Source organism: Lampetra fluviatilis, chromosome 4, assembly GCF_964198595.1.
Source record: "Lampetra fluviatilis chromosome 4, kcLamFluv1.1, whole genome shotgun sequence".
In the NCBI taxonomy this organism is placed as follows: Eukaryota; Metazoa; Chordata; class Hyperoartia; order Petromyzontiformes; family Petromyzontidae; genus Lampetra; species Lampetra fluviatilis.
In genome coordinates this window covers 17682267-17698484 of record NC_136278.1, presented here as the reverse complement: position 1 = coordinate 17698484, position 16218 = coordinate 17682267, and the positions used below count along the sequence as shown (strand labels likewise).

General features: G+C 42.5%; 1 protein-coding gene across 1 annotated transcript in view; it reads left to right on the top strand.

Moving 5' to 3' along the window:
- Window positions 1–15993, top strand: part of MEP1B (meprin A subunit beta) — a 29742-nt gene extending 13749 nt beyond the window's left edge. The window contains exons 13-15 of the mRNA XM_078855129.1: window positions 12340–12523; window positions 14413–14593; window positions 15964–15993. Coding sequence (XP_078711255.1) covers window positions 12340–12523; window positions 14413–14593; window positions 15964–15993 — 395 coding nt within the window. The remainder of the gene's footprint in view (window positions 1–12339; window positions 12524–14412; window positions 14594–15963) is intronic.
- The last annotated feature ends 225 nt before the right edge of the window (window positions 15994–16218 follow it).

The window sequence follows — 16218 nt, the reverse complement described above, 5'->3', positions numbered from 1 at the left end:
TTTTCGCTGTGGTGGTCCCCACCTGATGAAGGACGCTTGTGTTGTGCCTGAAACGTCGTGATTTAATTTAGTTGTTTTCATTTTTATTTTATTTTATAATTTTCACCTACGTGACTTTACCGAAAGAACCAAAGAGTATAGACCAGACATGGGCAAAGTACGGCCCGCGGGCCGTATACGGCCCGTTGGGCTTTTTAATCCGGCCCGCCGAACTTGTCCAAATATTATTATTAAATTAAATTTTACCTTCCTCCTGTAATGCCCCCATTTCCCCAATAGTTAGCGTACTTTTACCGGGAGTGTGGTGTATAGTAGAACATCTGGTCACGACCATAATTCATTCCATAACTTTGGTCGCAACCGGTTTGGTCGTGACTCGAACCTAATTTTCCCATTGGATTGTATGTAAATACTATTAATCCATTCCAGACTCCTACGAACTGTATATAAATATTGTTTTTTTAAGATTATTAAGCACAAAAATAGTTAATTATGCCATAGAATTCAGTGTAATAGTATACTAAATGTAAAAACATTGAAAAACACTGAGAAACCCTTGAACAACAGAGAAAACTAACATTGCCGCATCAAGGTTTAGAATCGTTCAACAAGATGATTGTTTTGTCTGCTATATCAGTCGGTCGATTCTGAGAGAGAGAATATTCGTATGAGCAATTCATGTTAATATTGAAAGTAAGTTAACAGTAATATTTGGGTACAGTATTGTTTTTGGAAGCATTCACCATAATATCGTATGAACGTTTACTTCACCGCATCATTGTATGAATGATGCTAGAAGAGATTAACGGGTTCTTATGTTAGCGATTTACATACTCGGCGCTTTCGCTCTCTAAATTACTGCTTGAATGAGGGGAAAGGGTATGACTACACTTACAAAATTAATATCTTACTAGTGTAATAAAAGACTCCATCAGGCACTGCTGGTCTCCGCTTGTCTATTATTTAGGTTCTTCTCCGCATCCCCCACTGGCCTCCTCTCGGACCAGTGTCGTCTCGCGCGCGCCCCGCGCACGCTCCCTCTCGCGTGCCACGCACGCTTTCTCTCGCGTGCCACGCACGCACGCTCTCTCTCTCTCTCTCGTGTTCTGCACGCTCCTCGCGTGCTCCTCTATTCCCGCACTCCGCACACCGCTGGCCGACGGCGTACTGAGGTCCTTCGGCCACGTGGCCGATGGCGCGGATCTTTCCTCACCACCAAACGTGGTTCAGCCTCTTAACTTCCCCGACTGCCCTGATCTCTTCTGGGCTCCCACTTATATACATTCCCCCCACGTGACCCTGGTTCCTCCCCTTCCGGATCCTCAGATCCGGCCTTCCATACTACCCCGCTGGCTCCGCCCCCATTCACCTCGCCTCCCATTGGAGCCGAGGTGAATGGTGGCCCCTCCCACACGCCCCGCAGACCAGGCTCCGCCCCCCAATACCCCGGGTCGTGTGATTGGACCCGAGCCCAGCAACAACCCCATTTACGCTCGCATTACACTAGGAATTTTATATAACAAAAGTTATATACATAACTGTTACGCTTTGTGTAATTCAACAAAACAAACAAAACTTAACTCCGTGTTCTCTCCGAATTTCACGAGTCCGTTCTAGACCCCACAGTTTTTTAAAGAGTTTTAAGCACATAAAACATAATTAAAGTTTGAAAAATCATTAATTATACAAACTTTTCAATAATTTCCTTCTTCACTTCGATTAACATTTTCTTTAAAACCTTCTTCTCACCAACATTACCACTCATTACCACTTTCTCCGAAGGCAAGTTTGTAAAAGAATGCATGGTACAGACAGCAGACATCTTGTGTCCGGAGATCAAAAGCTAATTTGAAAAAGTCAGTTTATCAAGCAGGACTGTGACTCGCCGTGTGGAACTGATTGATAAAAATATAGCCAGTCAATTAAACAAAAAGTCTGATTCCTTTGAATTATATTCACTAGCACTGGATGAAAGTACGGACGTAAAAGACACTGCTCAGCTCCTCATTTTTTTCCGAGGCATTGACGACAGTTTTGCGATAACAGAGGAGTTTTTGACCATGGAGTCCCTGAAAGGAACAACGCGGGGGAGAGGATTTGTATAACCAGGTATCTGCTGTCATCGAAAGAATGACGCTACCTTGGAGTAAACTTGTCAATGTCACAACGGATGGATCGCCACATTTAACTGGAAAAAATGTTGGGCTGCTGAAAAGAATCCAGGATGAAGTGAAAGAGGAAAACCCTGTCTAGGATCTTTTTTTCCTTCACTGCATCATCCATCAGGAATCCCTGTGTAAGTCTGTATTGCAGCTTAATCATGTCGTGAATCCAGTCATACAACTTGTGAACTTTATACGAGCAAGGGGACTTCAGCACCGTCAGTTTATTACCTCCCTGGAGGAAACTGATGCGGATCATCAGGACTTGCTGTACCACTCTCGTGTCCGCTGGTTAAGTTTGGGGAAAGTGTTACAACGAGTGTGGGAGCTGAAAGAGGACATCATCGCATTTTTGGAGTTGATGGGGAAATCTGACGAATTCCCTGAGCTAAGCGACAAGAACTGGCTTAGTGACTTTGCGTTTGCTGTGGACATATTTTCACACATGAATGAGCTGAATGTGAAACTGCAGGGGAAAGATCAGTTTGTTCACGACATGTACAAACATGTGAAAGCCTTCAAATTCAAGCTCACTTTGTTCTCCGGACAAGTTGCGAACAAATCTTTTGCTCATTTCCCCACACTTGCCATGCAGGAAGAGGCACCGCGAAACGCAAAAAAATACAGCAAATCACTTGAGAACCTGCACGGAGAATTCTGCCGTAGGTTCTCTGATTTCGAAAACATTGAACAGTCACTTCAGCTGGTGTCCTGTCTCCTGTCACAAGACCCTGAAACAGCACCACAGGAGCTGCAGTTGGAACTGATAGATCTTCAGTCTGACTCCGTCCTGAAGGAGAAATTCAAATGAATGACTTTTATGCTTCACTTAACAGAGCCACGTTTCCAAACCTCCGGACGACTGCACAGAAGATACTGACTTTGTTTGGCTCGACTTATGTGTGTGAGCTGACATTCAGTGTCATGAACGCCAACAAAACCCGTCACAGATCAAAGTTAATGGATCAGCACCTCAGATCTATCCTGAGAATTGCCACAACCAAAATAACTCCAGACTTGGATACACAGGCAAAAATGGGAGATCAACAACACTGTTCCCACTGAAACTGAAAGTGATGATGTGTTGCTGCAGCGAGGTTGGAGCCAAATCTCCGACACACAGCCTGCGTGGCTGCTCTAACCTGTTAATGTAGATAATAAAGTTCAAGTGAGGTAATTGGTTTGGCGCAGGCCTCAGATGTTTTCATGATGTTTGATCAGTCACGTTACGACATGTTTTTGTATTGTTCATGTTCGTGCAATTTGTTAAATTGCCTTGCAAATAAATTCTTTGCTACCTGTTAAAGGCCAAATCCTTTCATGTAATGACTTTTTACGTGTCATTTATATTAGTTCACACAAACACTCCATCCACGTGTTCCTGGCCTGGCCCCTCTGTCAAATTTTAGAACCCATTGTGGCCCGCGAGTCAAAAAGTTTGCCCACCCCTGGTATAGACGTTGGTGAGTTGCCGGATAAGGATCCTTGCCAATAAACATCTGACAGTTCACCAGCATTGGCTAAAGCATGCCTGACTTTATGACAAGACACTGAATGTTGACATCATTCCAGAGCTTGCTGCCACAGTATTGCACCAATGCTGTTAAAATTCTACACTCCCAGAAGGCCGGGTGGCTGATGGAATGTGTAAAAACACTTTTATGTTTCACGTGGAGGGCCTGCCTATGTGAAGGAGGCGAATTGTTCACATCGGTAATGAAAAACTTGCGCCTTCAGAAGAAAGTTTTCAATGAGTGCTGATGACCTGCGATGGAATATGCACCACAGACGTGACCACCGATGTAGAAAATGTAAACTGCAGATGAAAAGTGTGCAACGCAGCATGGAGAGAGATGCATGCAGATAATTACAATGAGACTTGGGGGGGAAGGGCAGAAAAAGAAGCTCATGGATCAATCTTAATTTTAGAACTTTCGTGACTGCAGGAATTATTATTTGGTTCTTTCGGTTAAGTCACGTCTAAAGATAAAATAATAAATTAAATTAAATAATAGAATACGACGTTTCGATTGCAACACAAGCAATCATCATCAGGTATAATGAAATAGCGACATAAAATCTAACCAGAAAACTATAGACAGACATATTAGCAGACAGATATCACCAAGATACATAGAGAGAGCAACACAGGTAACAGAGAGAGGTGGTCGTCTCTGTGGGGTGGCCTTAAATAGACAGAGGAGGGCGGATGCAGAGAGAGGGAGGGGGGTTAGAGAAAAAATTAGCATATCAATGAGTGGACAACAAAACGTGGTGCTGCAAGTGCGATGACACGGCAAGCAAGCCTGAAAATCAGGAGAAGGACACACTAAAATTAAATAACCTAGTAAAATATCGAAATGTAATGTAATACAACACAGAGGGTCGGTCAACACACAATTAACGCATAGCCTGGTTGATTACGTATTTCAAAGATTGCTAAGTTAGAATTTAAGTGTGAACATTCCAAAGAGAGGACACAGGCAGAGAGAACAAGTAGTCAGAGAGAGAGAAAAAAGAAGATAAGTTTAAAACTTCCCCGTAGAAGTGGTTCAATCTTAATTTTAGAACTTTCGTGACTGCAGGAATTATTATTTGGTTCTTTCGGTTAAGTCACGTCTAAAGATAAAATAATAAATTAAATTAAATAATAGAATACGACGTTTCGATTGCAACACAAGCAATCATCATCAGGTATAATGAAATAGCGACATAAAATCTAACCATAAAACTATAGACAGACATATTAGCAGACAGATATCACCAAGATACATAGAGAGAGCAACACAGGTAACAGAGAGAGGTGGTCGTCTCTGTGGGGTGGCCTTAAATAGACAGAGGAGGGCGGATGCAGAGAGAGGGAGGGGGGTTAGAGAAAAAATTAGCATATCAATGAGTGGACAACAAAACGTGGTGCTGCAAGTGCGATGACACGGCAAGCAAGCCTGAAAATCAGGAGAAGGACACACTAAAATTAAATAACCTAGTAAAATATCGAAATGTAATGTAATACAACACAGAGGGTCGGTCAACACACAATTAACGCATAGCCTGGTTGATTACGTATTTCAAAGATTGCTAAGTTAGAATTTAAGTGTGAACATTCCAAAGAGAGGACACAGGCAGAGAGAACAAGTAGTCAGAGAGAGAGAAAAAAGAAGATAAGTTTAAAACTTCCCCGTAGAAGTGGTTCAATCTTAATTTTAGAACTTTCGTGACTGCAGGAATTATTATTTGGTTCTTTCGGTTAAGTCACGTCTAAAGATAAAATAATAAATTAAATTAAATAATAGAATACGACGTTTCGATTGCAACACAAGCAATCATCATCAGGTATAATGAAATAGCGACATAAAATCTAACCAGAAAACTATAGACAGACATATTAGCAGACAGATATCACCAAGATACATAGAGAGAGCAACACAGGTAACAGAGAGAGGTGGTCGTCTCTGTGGGGTGGCCTTAAATAGACAGAGGAGGGCGGATGCAGAGAGAGGGAGGGGGGTTAGAGAAAAAATTAGCATATCAATGAGTGGACAACAAAACGTGGTGCTGCAAGTGCGATGACACGGCAAGCAAGCCTGAAAATCAGGAGAAGGACACACTAAAACTAAATAACCTAGTAAAATATCGAAATGTAATGTAATACAACACAGAGGGTCGGTCAACACACAATTAACGCATAGCCTGGTTGATTACGTATTTCAAAGATTGCTAAGTTAGAATTTAAGTGTGAACATTCCAAAGAGAGGACACAGGCAGAGAGAACAAGTAGTCAGAGAGAGAGAAAAAAGAAGATAAGTTTAAAACTTCCCCGTAGAAGTGGTTCAATCTTAATTTTAGAACTTTCGTGACTGCAGGAATTATTATTTGGTTCTTTCGGTTAAGTCACGTCTAAAGATAAAATAATAAATTAAATTAAATAATAGAATACGACGTTTCGATTGCAACACAAGCAATCATCATCAGGTATAATGAAATAGCGACATAAAATCTAACCAGAAAACTATAGACAGACATATTAGCAGACAGATATCACCAAGATACATAGAGAGAGCAACACAGGTAACAGAGAGAGGTGGTCGTCTCTGTGGGGTGGCCTTAAATAGACAGAGGAGGGCGGATGCAGAGAGAGGGAGGGGGGTTAGAGAAAAAATTAGCATATCAATGAGTGGACAACAAAACGTGGTGCTGCAAGTGCGATGACACGGCAAGCAAGCCTGAAAATCAGGAGAAGGACACACTAAAATTAAATAACCTAGTAAAATATCGAAATGTAATGTAATACAACACAGAGGGTCGGTCAACACACAATTAACGCATAGCCTGGTTGATTACGTATTTCAAAGATTGCTAAGTTAGAATTTAAGTGTGAACATTCCAAAGAGAGGACACAGGCAGAGAGAACAAGTAGTCAGAGAGAGAGAAAAAAGAAGATAAGTTTAAAACTTCCCCGTAGAAGTGGTTCAATCTTAATTTTAGAACTTTCGTGACTGCAGGAATTATTATTTGGTTCTTTCGGTTAAGTCACGTCTAAAGATAAAATAATAAATTAAATTAAATAATAGAATACGACGTTTCGATTGCAACACAAGCAATCATCATCAGGTATAATGAAATAGCGACATAAAATCTAACCAGAAAACTATAGACAGACATATTAGCAGACAGATATCACCAAGATACATAGAGAGAGCAACACAGGTAACAGAGAGAGGTGGTCGTCTCTGTGGGGTGGCCTTAAATAGACAGAGGAGGGCGGATGCAGAGAGAGGGAGGGGGGTTAGAGAAAAAATTAGCATATCAATGAGTGGACAACAAAACGTGGTGCTGCAAGTGCGATGACACGGCAAGCAAGCCTGAAAATCAGGAGAAGGACACACTAAAATTAAATAACCTAGTAAAATATCGAAATGTAATGTAATACAACACAGAGGGTCGGTCAACACACAATTAACGCATAGCCTGGTTGATTACGTATTTCAAAGATTGCTAAGTTAGAATTTAAGTGTGAACATTCCAAAGAGAGGACACAGGCAGAGAGAACAAGTAGTCAGAGAGAGAGAAAAAAGAAGATAAGTTTAAAACTTCCCCGTAGAAGTGGTTCAATCTTAATTTTAGAACTTTCGTGACTGCAGGAATTATTATTTGGTTCTTTCGGTTAAGTCACGTCTAAAGATAAAATAATAAATTAAATTAAATAATAGAATACGACGTTTCGATTGCAACACAAGCAATCATCATCAGGTATAATGAAATAGCGACATAAAATCTAACCAGAAAACTATAGAACCACTTCTACGGGGAAGTTTTAAACTTATCTTCTTTTTTCTCTCTCTCTGACTACTTGTTCTCTCTGCCTGTGTCCTCTCTTTGGAATGTTCACACTTAAATTCTAACTTAGCAATCTTTGAAATACGTAATCAACCAGGCTATGCGTTAATTGTGTGTTGACCGACCCTCTGTGTTGTATTACATTACATTTCGATATTTTACTAGGTTATTTAATTTTAGTGTGTCCTTCTCCTGATTTTCAGGCTTGCTTGCCGTGTCATCGCACTTGCAGCACCACGTTTTGTTGTCCACTCATTGATATGCTAATTTTTTCTCTAACCCCCCTCCCTCTCTCTGCATCCGCCCTCCTCTGTCTATTTAAGGCCACCCCACAGAGACGACCACCTCTCTCTGTTACCTGTGTTGCTCTCTCTATGTATCTTGGTGATATCTGTCTGCTAATATGTCTGTCTATAGTTTTCTGGTTAGATTTTATGTCGCTATTTCATTATACCTGATGATGATTGCTTGTGTTGCAATCGAAACGTCGTATTCTATTATTTAATTTAATTTATTATTTTATCTTTAGACGTGACTTAACCGAAAGAACCAAATAATAATTCCTGCAGTCACGAAAGTTCTAAAATTAAGATTGAACCACTTCTACGGGGAAGTTTTAAACTTATCTTCTTTTTTCTCTCTCTCTGACTACTTGTTCTCTCTGCCTGTGTCCTCTCTTTGGAATGTTCACACTTAAATTCTAACTTAGCAATCTTTGAAATACGTAATCAACCAGGCTATGCGTTAATTGTGTGTTGACCGACCCTCTGTGTTGTATTACATTACATTTCGATATTTTACTAGGTTATTTAATTTTAGTGTGTCCTTCTCCTGATTTTCAGGCTTGCTTGCCGTGTCATCGCACTTGCAGCACCACGTTTTGTTGTCCACTCATTGATATGCTAATTTTTTCTTTAACCCCCCTCCCTCTCTCTGTATCCGCCCTCCTCTGTCTATTTAAGGCCACCCCACAGAGACGACCACCTCTCTCTGTTACCTGTGTTGCTCTCTCTATGTATCTTGGTGATATCTGTCTGCTAATATGTCTGTCTATAGTTTTCTGGTTAGATTTTATGTCGCTATTTCATTATACCTGATGATGATTGCTTGTGTTGCAATCGAAACGTCGTATTCTATTATTTAATTTAATTTATTATTTTATCTTTAGACGTGACTTAACCGAAAGAACCAAATAATAATTCCTGCAGTCACGAAAGTTCTAAAATTAAGATTGAACCACTTCTACGGGGAAGTTTTAAACTTATCTTCTTTTTTCTCTCTCTCTGACTACTTGTTCTCTCTGCCTGTGTCCTCTCTTTGGAATGTTCACACTTAAATTCTAACTTAGCAATCTTTGAAATACGTAATCAACCAGGCTATGCGTTAATTGTGTGTTGACCGACCCTCTGTGTTGTATTACATTACATTTCGATATTTTACTAGGTTATTTAGTTTTAGTGTGTCCTTCTCCTGATTTTCAGGCTTGCTTGCCGTGTCATCGCACTTGCAGCACCACGTTTTGTTGTCCACTCATTGATATGCTAATTTTTTCTCTAACCCCCCTCCCTCTCTCTGCATCCGCCCTCCTCTGTCTATTTAAGGCCACCCCACAGAGACGACCACCTCTCTCTGTTACCTGTGTTGCTCTCTCTATGTATCTTGGTGATATCTGTCTGCTAATATGTCTGTCTATAGTTTTCTGGTTAGATTTTATGTCGCTATTTCATTATACCTGATGATGATTGCTTGTGTTGCAATCGAAACGTCGTATTCTATTATTTAATTTAATTTATTATTTTATCTTTAGACGTGACTTAACCGAAAGAACCAAATAATAATTCCTGCAGTCACGAAAGTTCTAAAATTAAGATTGAACCACTTCTACGGGGAAGTTTTAAACTTATCTTCTTTTTTCTCTCTCTCTGACTACTTGTTCTCTCTGCCTGTGTCCTCTCTTTGGAATGTTCACACTTAAATTCTAACTTAGCAATCTTTGAAATACGTAATCAACCAGGCTATGCGTTAATTGTGTGTTGACCGACCCTCTGTGTTGTATTACATTACATTTCGATATTTTACTAGGTTATTTAATTTTAGTGTGTCCTTCTCCTGATTTTCAGGCTTGCTTGCCGTGTCATCGCACTTGCAGCACCACGTTTTGTTGTCCACTCATTGATATGCTAATTTTTTCTCTAACCCCCCTCCCTCTCTCTGCATCCGCCCTCCTCTGTCTATTTAAGGCCACCCCACAGAGACGACCACCTCTCTCTGTTACCTGTGTTGCTCTCTCTATGTATCTTGGTGATATCTGTCTGCTAATATGTCTGTCTATAGTTTTCTGGTTAGATTTTATGTCGCTATTTCATTATACCTGATGATGATTGCTTGTGTTGCAATCGAAACGTCGTATTCTATTATTTAATTTAATTTATTATTTTATCTTTAGACGTGACTTAACCGAAAGAACCAAATAATAATTCCTGCAGTCACGAAAGTTCTAAAATTAAGATTGAACCACTTCTACGGGGAAGTTTTAAACTTATCTTCTTTTTTCTCTCTCTCTGACTACTTGTTCTCTCTGCCTGTGTCCTCTCTTTGGAATGTTCACACTTAAATTCTAACTTAGCAATCTTTGAAATACGTAATCAACCAGGCTATGCGTTAATTGTGTGTTGACCGACCCTCTGTGTTGTATTACATTACATTTCGATATTTTACTAGGTTATTTAATTTTAGTGTGTCCTTCTCCTGATTTTCAGGCTTGCTTGCCGTGTCATCGCACTTGCAGCACCACGTTTTGTTGTCCACTCATTGATATGCTAATTTTTTCTCTAACCCCCCTCCCTCTCTCTGCATCCGCCCTCCTCTGTCTATTTAAGGCCACCCCATAGAGACGACCACCTCTCTCTGTTACCTGTGTTGCTCTCTCTATGTATCTTGGTGATATCTGTCTGCTAATATGTCTGTCTATAGTTTTCTGGTTAGATTTTATGTCGCTATTTCATTATACCTGATGATGATTGCTTGTGTTGCAATCGAAACGTCGTATTCTATTATTTAATTAAATTTATTATTTTATCTTTAGACGTGACTTAACCGAAAGAACCAAATAATAATTCCTGCAGTCACGAAAGTTCTAAAATTAAGATTGAACCACTTCTACGGGGAAGTTTTAAACTTATCTTCTTTTTTCTCTCTCTCTGACTACTTGTTCTCTCTGCCTGTGTCCTCTCTTTGGAATGTTCACACTTAAATTCTAACTTAGCAATCTTTGAAATACGTAATCAACCAGGCTATGCGTTAATTGTGTGTTGACCGACCCTCTGTGTTGTATTACATTACATTTCGATATTTTACTAGGTTATTTAATTTTAGTGTGTCCTTCTCCTGATTTTCAGGCTTGCTTGCCGTGTCATCGCACTTGCAGCACCACGTTTTGTTGTCCACTCATTGATATGCTATTTTTTTCTCTAACCCCCCTCCCTCTCTCTGCATCCGCCCTCCTCTGTCTATTTAAGGCCACCCCACAGAGACGACCACCTCTCTCTGTTACCTGTGTTGCTCTCTCTATGTATCTTGGTGATATCTGTCTGCTAATATGTCTGTCTATAGTTTTCTGGTTAGATTTTATGTCGCTATTTCATTATACCTGATGATGATTGCTTGTGTTGCAATCGAAACGTCGTATTCTATTATTTAATTAAATTTATTATTTTATCTTTAGACGTGACTTAACCGAAAGAACCAAATAATAAGCTCATGGATATAAAACATGGAGGGGTTGGAGACGTAATTTTCACTATCAGGCTTGGGCAGCACGCAGCTCGGCTGGCAGCGACGATGACCGGTGGTCAAGAGTAACGACTGGGCGGCAGTCAAGGAAGGGATCATGCTAGATCCTTATCTTATATCTTGTATAGATTTACAGGGCACCTTAATCCAAGGCTCTTTACAACGATTATAACATTGTACAAAATATGATAGTGCTCAAAATAAAGTGGGGCTATTAAAAGGGTGGTACAGTTATGGTGACAGGAGGACAGATGTAGTGACAGGGGTAGTGATAGGGGTAGTGATAGAGTTAGTAATAGGAGTAGTGATAGGGGTAGTGATTTGGGGTTGGGATCGGGGGCAGGGAGTAGCAGTGGTAGGTTGATGATGGGCTAGGGTAGAAGAGATGGGGTTGTTTTAAGGGAGGAACGGAAGCTGGTTCGTGAAGATGGTTGCTCTGTCTGCTGCAGTGGGAGTTAGTTCCAGTGAAGAGGAGCAAGAAGAGAGGAACAGGAGAGATTGCAGAGATGGAACGACGAAATAACCTCGAGCGCAGTCGCTAGGTGATTGTTATATTGCAGTGGCGTGAATGGCTTGGGGGAGGCCTTCATCCACCAGTAGAATGATCATGGCTGATGACAATGCATTCATACTGCCTCATGAAAAGGTAAAGGTGCAGGGCCTGCAACTGCTTGCTCAGGCCGTGAGAGCAAGCTCGCGAGGGTACCTAGCCTACTCTTTCACGCTGACCCCGACGCGTCGGAAGAGGTGGCCGTACCCACATGTCACCTCACCACACGTGACCTGCCCGTCGACTGCGGTGCGCCCGCGTTCGCTGCCAGGTGGACAGAGGCGGCGAGGAGTGCGGTGGTTGAGAATCTTGCGCCGTTGCGACCGCCCGCGCCCGCAGAACGCATCGGACTGGGACAGCAAGGCCGGCGCACTGCCACCCTTTACCACCGTGACAGCTGCCTCTTTTGCCGCGCTGATAATTTGCATGCCAAGAAATACATACGATGGTTATTCATCTCTAATTGTACCATGATGTCAAAATGTATTAAAACTGCAGATGTGGCTCACCTGGTCGCGGAGCAACCACGCCCCTCGACTACAGCCAATCCCGGCCAGACGACACTCAAGCCCGGCCAGACGACACTCAAGCCCGGCGAGACCAAGCCTCTGGACCCGTGCACGGATGTGGAGTGTTTGAATGACGGAGTCTGCCTCGTGCAAGATGGGAATGCTCTTTGCTTGTAAGATATGCATCATGACCCCTGTATGTGCGTGTGTGTGCGAATTGTGAGGGAGCGGTGGTGTAGCGGTTAGCACGCTGTGCTACGAACATGGCGACTCGGGTTCGATTTCTGCTCACGGCCAGCACCTGTGTCGATTATTTGAACTGGTCCTGGGCCTCCCCTAGGGCAACTCAGCCTCAAATGAATACCTGGTGTGATTTTCAACACTTGTCCCAACAGTCTGGACAGGCTATACGGGGATCTTTGTCGCAGTCGTCTTGTGTGTGTGTGACCTAGGGTTGCCACCTGTTAGGGTATGACTATGATAATGCAGGGATTGGCATCTGTGTTTGGATGGCAGCAATTAATTTGTACCGAGGTCCTGTACCGGTATTGTGTTGAATTGTATTACAGCTTAGCCTTCGGCTGCCTGAGAAATGTGTGCGGGTTTGGTCTTAAGTGGGAAAGGTGGTACCCCTAGTGTTGTGCTGCGTGTGTTTTACCATCAAGGTGTTCTCTGCCAGCAGTGATTCATCTTGCACTGCCTTCTCTGTGGCCTGTGCGTGTGTGTACAACGGTGACAATGGTGTTTTTTTACAGTAGAGCAAAATATTTGAGTAAAATATCTGAACACGGCCTTAAAACAAGTCAAGAGTTACCGTATTTCCGGCTCAAATGAGCATTGAGGCGCTGCTCATCTGTTTACAGCCCTGAACTAGTGGTGGAAAAATTCCACATTCCTATGGTGGGGGTAAGTCTATCCATTGAATACCTAAAATGTAGGCTTTCCTAGGCAAGATTTGTTCTGAGTCGGGCTACATGGTAGAGTTACACCCGAATTATTATCATTAACCCTAAACCACCCACCAAGATTGTCAGTTTACAATGATATTATTTATATGTAACCAATGTACTAATCTATAAAGCCCCTCGTCAGTGGCTTAACACTTACAGTAAGATGAGAGGGGAGATGTAGGAGAGTGTGTGGAGGGGAGTAGAGTGAAATGAGAGGTAGGAGAGTGTGGAGGGGAGTAGACTGAGATAAGAGGTAGGAGAGTGTGGAGAGGAGAGTACAGCGAGATGAGAGGGGAGAGGTAGGAGAGTACAGTAATTGGGGTGATTGCATGGGGAGGCTTTCATCCAGCAGTGGATTGATTAAGGCCAATGATGATGATGCCATTCTGTGCTCTCTTGTCTATGAGGTGTCGTGCCGGACGCTGTGGTGGCGAGATGTTAACTCCCTCTCCTGGTATGCAGGAGGTCGTAGGTTTGATCCCAACCCTGACGCCTGCTATATATTTGGAATTAGCATGTTCTCCCCGTGACCATGTGGATTTGTCTCTGGGTTCTCCGTTTTTCCCCTTCACATTTAGAATAAAAATGCGTTTAGAGTATTTGGCTGCCACTATATGTTTCCACACGATCAGCTACTTCGTTGAGCTATCATTTGTGATGGCAGGGTCGCTTTTGAAAAAGAGCTACACAGCTCAGTGGGCTTCACCTGGTAACATAAGAATAAATTTCGATTTAAAGCTTTCTTGACTGCAGGGATTCATCTTCTTGATTCTTTCGGTAAAGTTACGTAGAAGGGAAATAATAAAATAATAAAAATAAAACATAATAAAATAATTCTCACGACGTTTCGGCCACGACGCAAGCAGCCGTCCTCAGGTGAAGACCAGGTCTGTCGGGGAGACGCTGTCTCCCGACCTGGTCTTCACCGCTGTCTCCCGACCTGGTCTTCACCTGAGGACGGCTGCTTGCGTTGTGGCCGAAACGTCGTGAGAATTATTTTATTATGTTTTATTTTTACTATTTTCCTTCTACGTGACTTTACCGAAAGAACCAAGAAGAACATAATACTATAGTTTGTATTTTCTGACCGGGTCGTTGTACATGCTGTGCAGTTGCCCGCCTCTGGCCGACGGCTGGTACAAGGACGATCGCTGCAAGCGGGGCTCTGATTCGGACATCGTGATCCCCGCGGCGGTGACGGGGGTGGTGGTGTTCGTGGTGATGCTCGCCGCCTCGGGCCTCACCTTTTTCCTCCTGAAGAGGAAGAATAAGAAACGAGCTGCCCACAAGCAGGTGGGTACAACGTGATGTTGTTGCACACGCGTAGGCGTAGAGGACTTCCAGATGCGTGGTTGTTCTTTCTTTAGGCATTTTTCGAACGGACCGATGCACGGCGAAAATTCCTGATCACCTAGCGTGTTTTTCCTTTAACCCTACTGTACCTTTCCCTTTCAACTCTCCCGGGCCAATCACCTTCCACCCCTCCTCTCGCTCCCCCCGACTCAGGTGAGTGGTCCCATTGACCTCGTGCCCCCATCCCTTGTGTAATGCGGATTCGTGGCGATGTAGCATATGTGAGTTATGCACACGGCTGGGCTTGTTTTGTATTGGCGACAGCCAGACCAGCAGTCCCCCGATGGTTGTTATTGGCGTTCGTTCCCAGCAACCCTTCGTGAAGCATAGACTGCATGAATGGGGAAGTTAACTATTTTCTGTCACTTTTTGTACTTGCATACTGGATAAGCGGGTGTATTATTAAATTTAATTCGGGGAGTGTTTTGAAATTGCTCTAAACACCGATTGATATTGCCAAATTTGTGTCGTAAGACCTCCACTATCTGGCATTGTGAAACATTAATATTCACGTGTACAAGTTATCATTTTACTTGTAAACATGTTAAAACCTGCGCATCTCATGTATGAAGCCTGTAATAAACAATGCAACGCCGTCCTCCTCCACTCCCTCCTCCTTCCCCACTTCCTCCACTTGACACTTCCCATCCAGTTTCCTCACATGACACGTCCAGCACCATTTGCGTCTCTAAAGAGTCCTTGAACCCAACCTTACGGCTCAGATTCCCCATTGTTTAGTCAAAGTCAAGGTGATGTCCGGCTGCTCATTTGAGTATCGAGGCAGTGTTCATCTCCCGTTTACAGCCCGGCAGAGCCAGTGGTGGAAATTGCTCAATCCTCATATTGGACAGCCCACTTATTTACTTGCAGGGCACCGTGGTGGCCAGATGTGAACTACCTTGCCTGGTATTCAGGAGGTCGTGGATTCAATCCTGACCATGATGCCCATTTATTTGGAGATTGCACGTCTCTCTCTATCCGTGGTCGTGTGCATTTTACTCCGGGTTTTCCCTCCATATTTATAAACGTGTGTTTAGAGTATTTGGATGCTATAAATTCCCACATGATAAGCCACTTTGTCGAGCTATTATTTGTGGACAGGTCTCTTCTGATAAAAAGCTACATAGCTTAGTGGGCCTTACCTGGTAAATAAAATTAGTTTAGAGGGTTTTTTTACTTCTCCATGAAGTAGTGGTCTATTTATCAACCCTTGAGGGATAATGGGAAACCAATCGTACAGCACATTATGTAAGGGCATTGGCCGCACGTTGTTTTAACTGTTTTCTGTCCGTAATGCGTGTCATTTACAGACAAAGAGCCAGAATGCTACTAACTTGTGAGAGGTGAGGGGGCATTCACTCGATATCAGCTGGGATGCTTGAGTAGCTGAGTAGCAAACATCACCACTGACATTCAGAGTCAAAGGAACAACGCAAGACCTCTGATTGAGAAATCTTCTGGGAATTGTAAATTGAAAATGTTTATCTGTTATTAAAGAGTAATTTTAACATTTATTTCCAATTGGTTAAACATATGTTAATTCATTGTACAGGCATAAGGTGTGA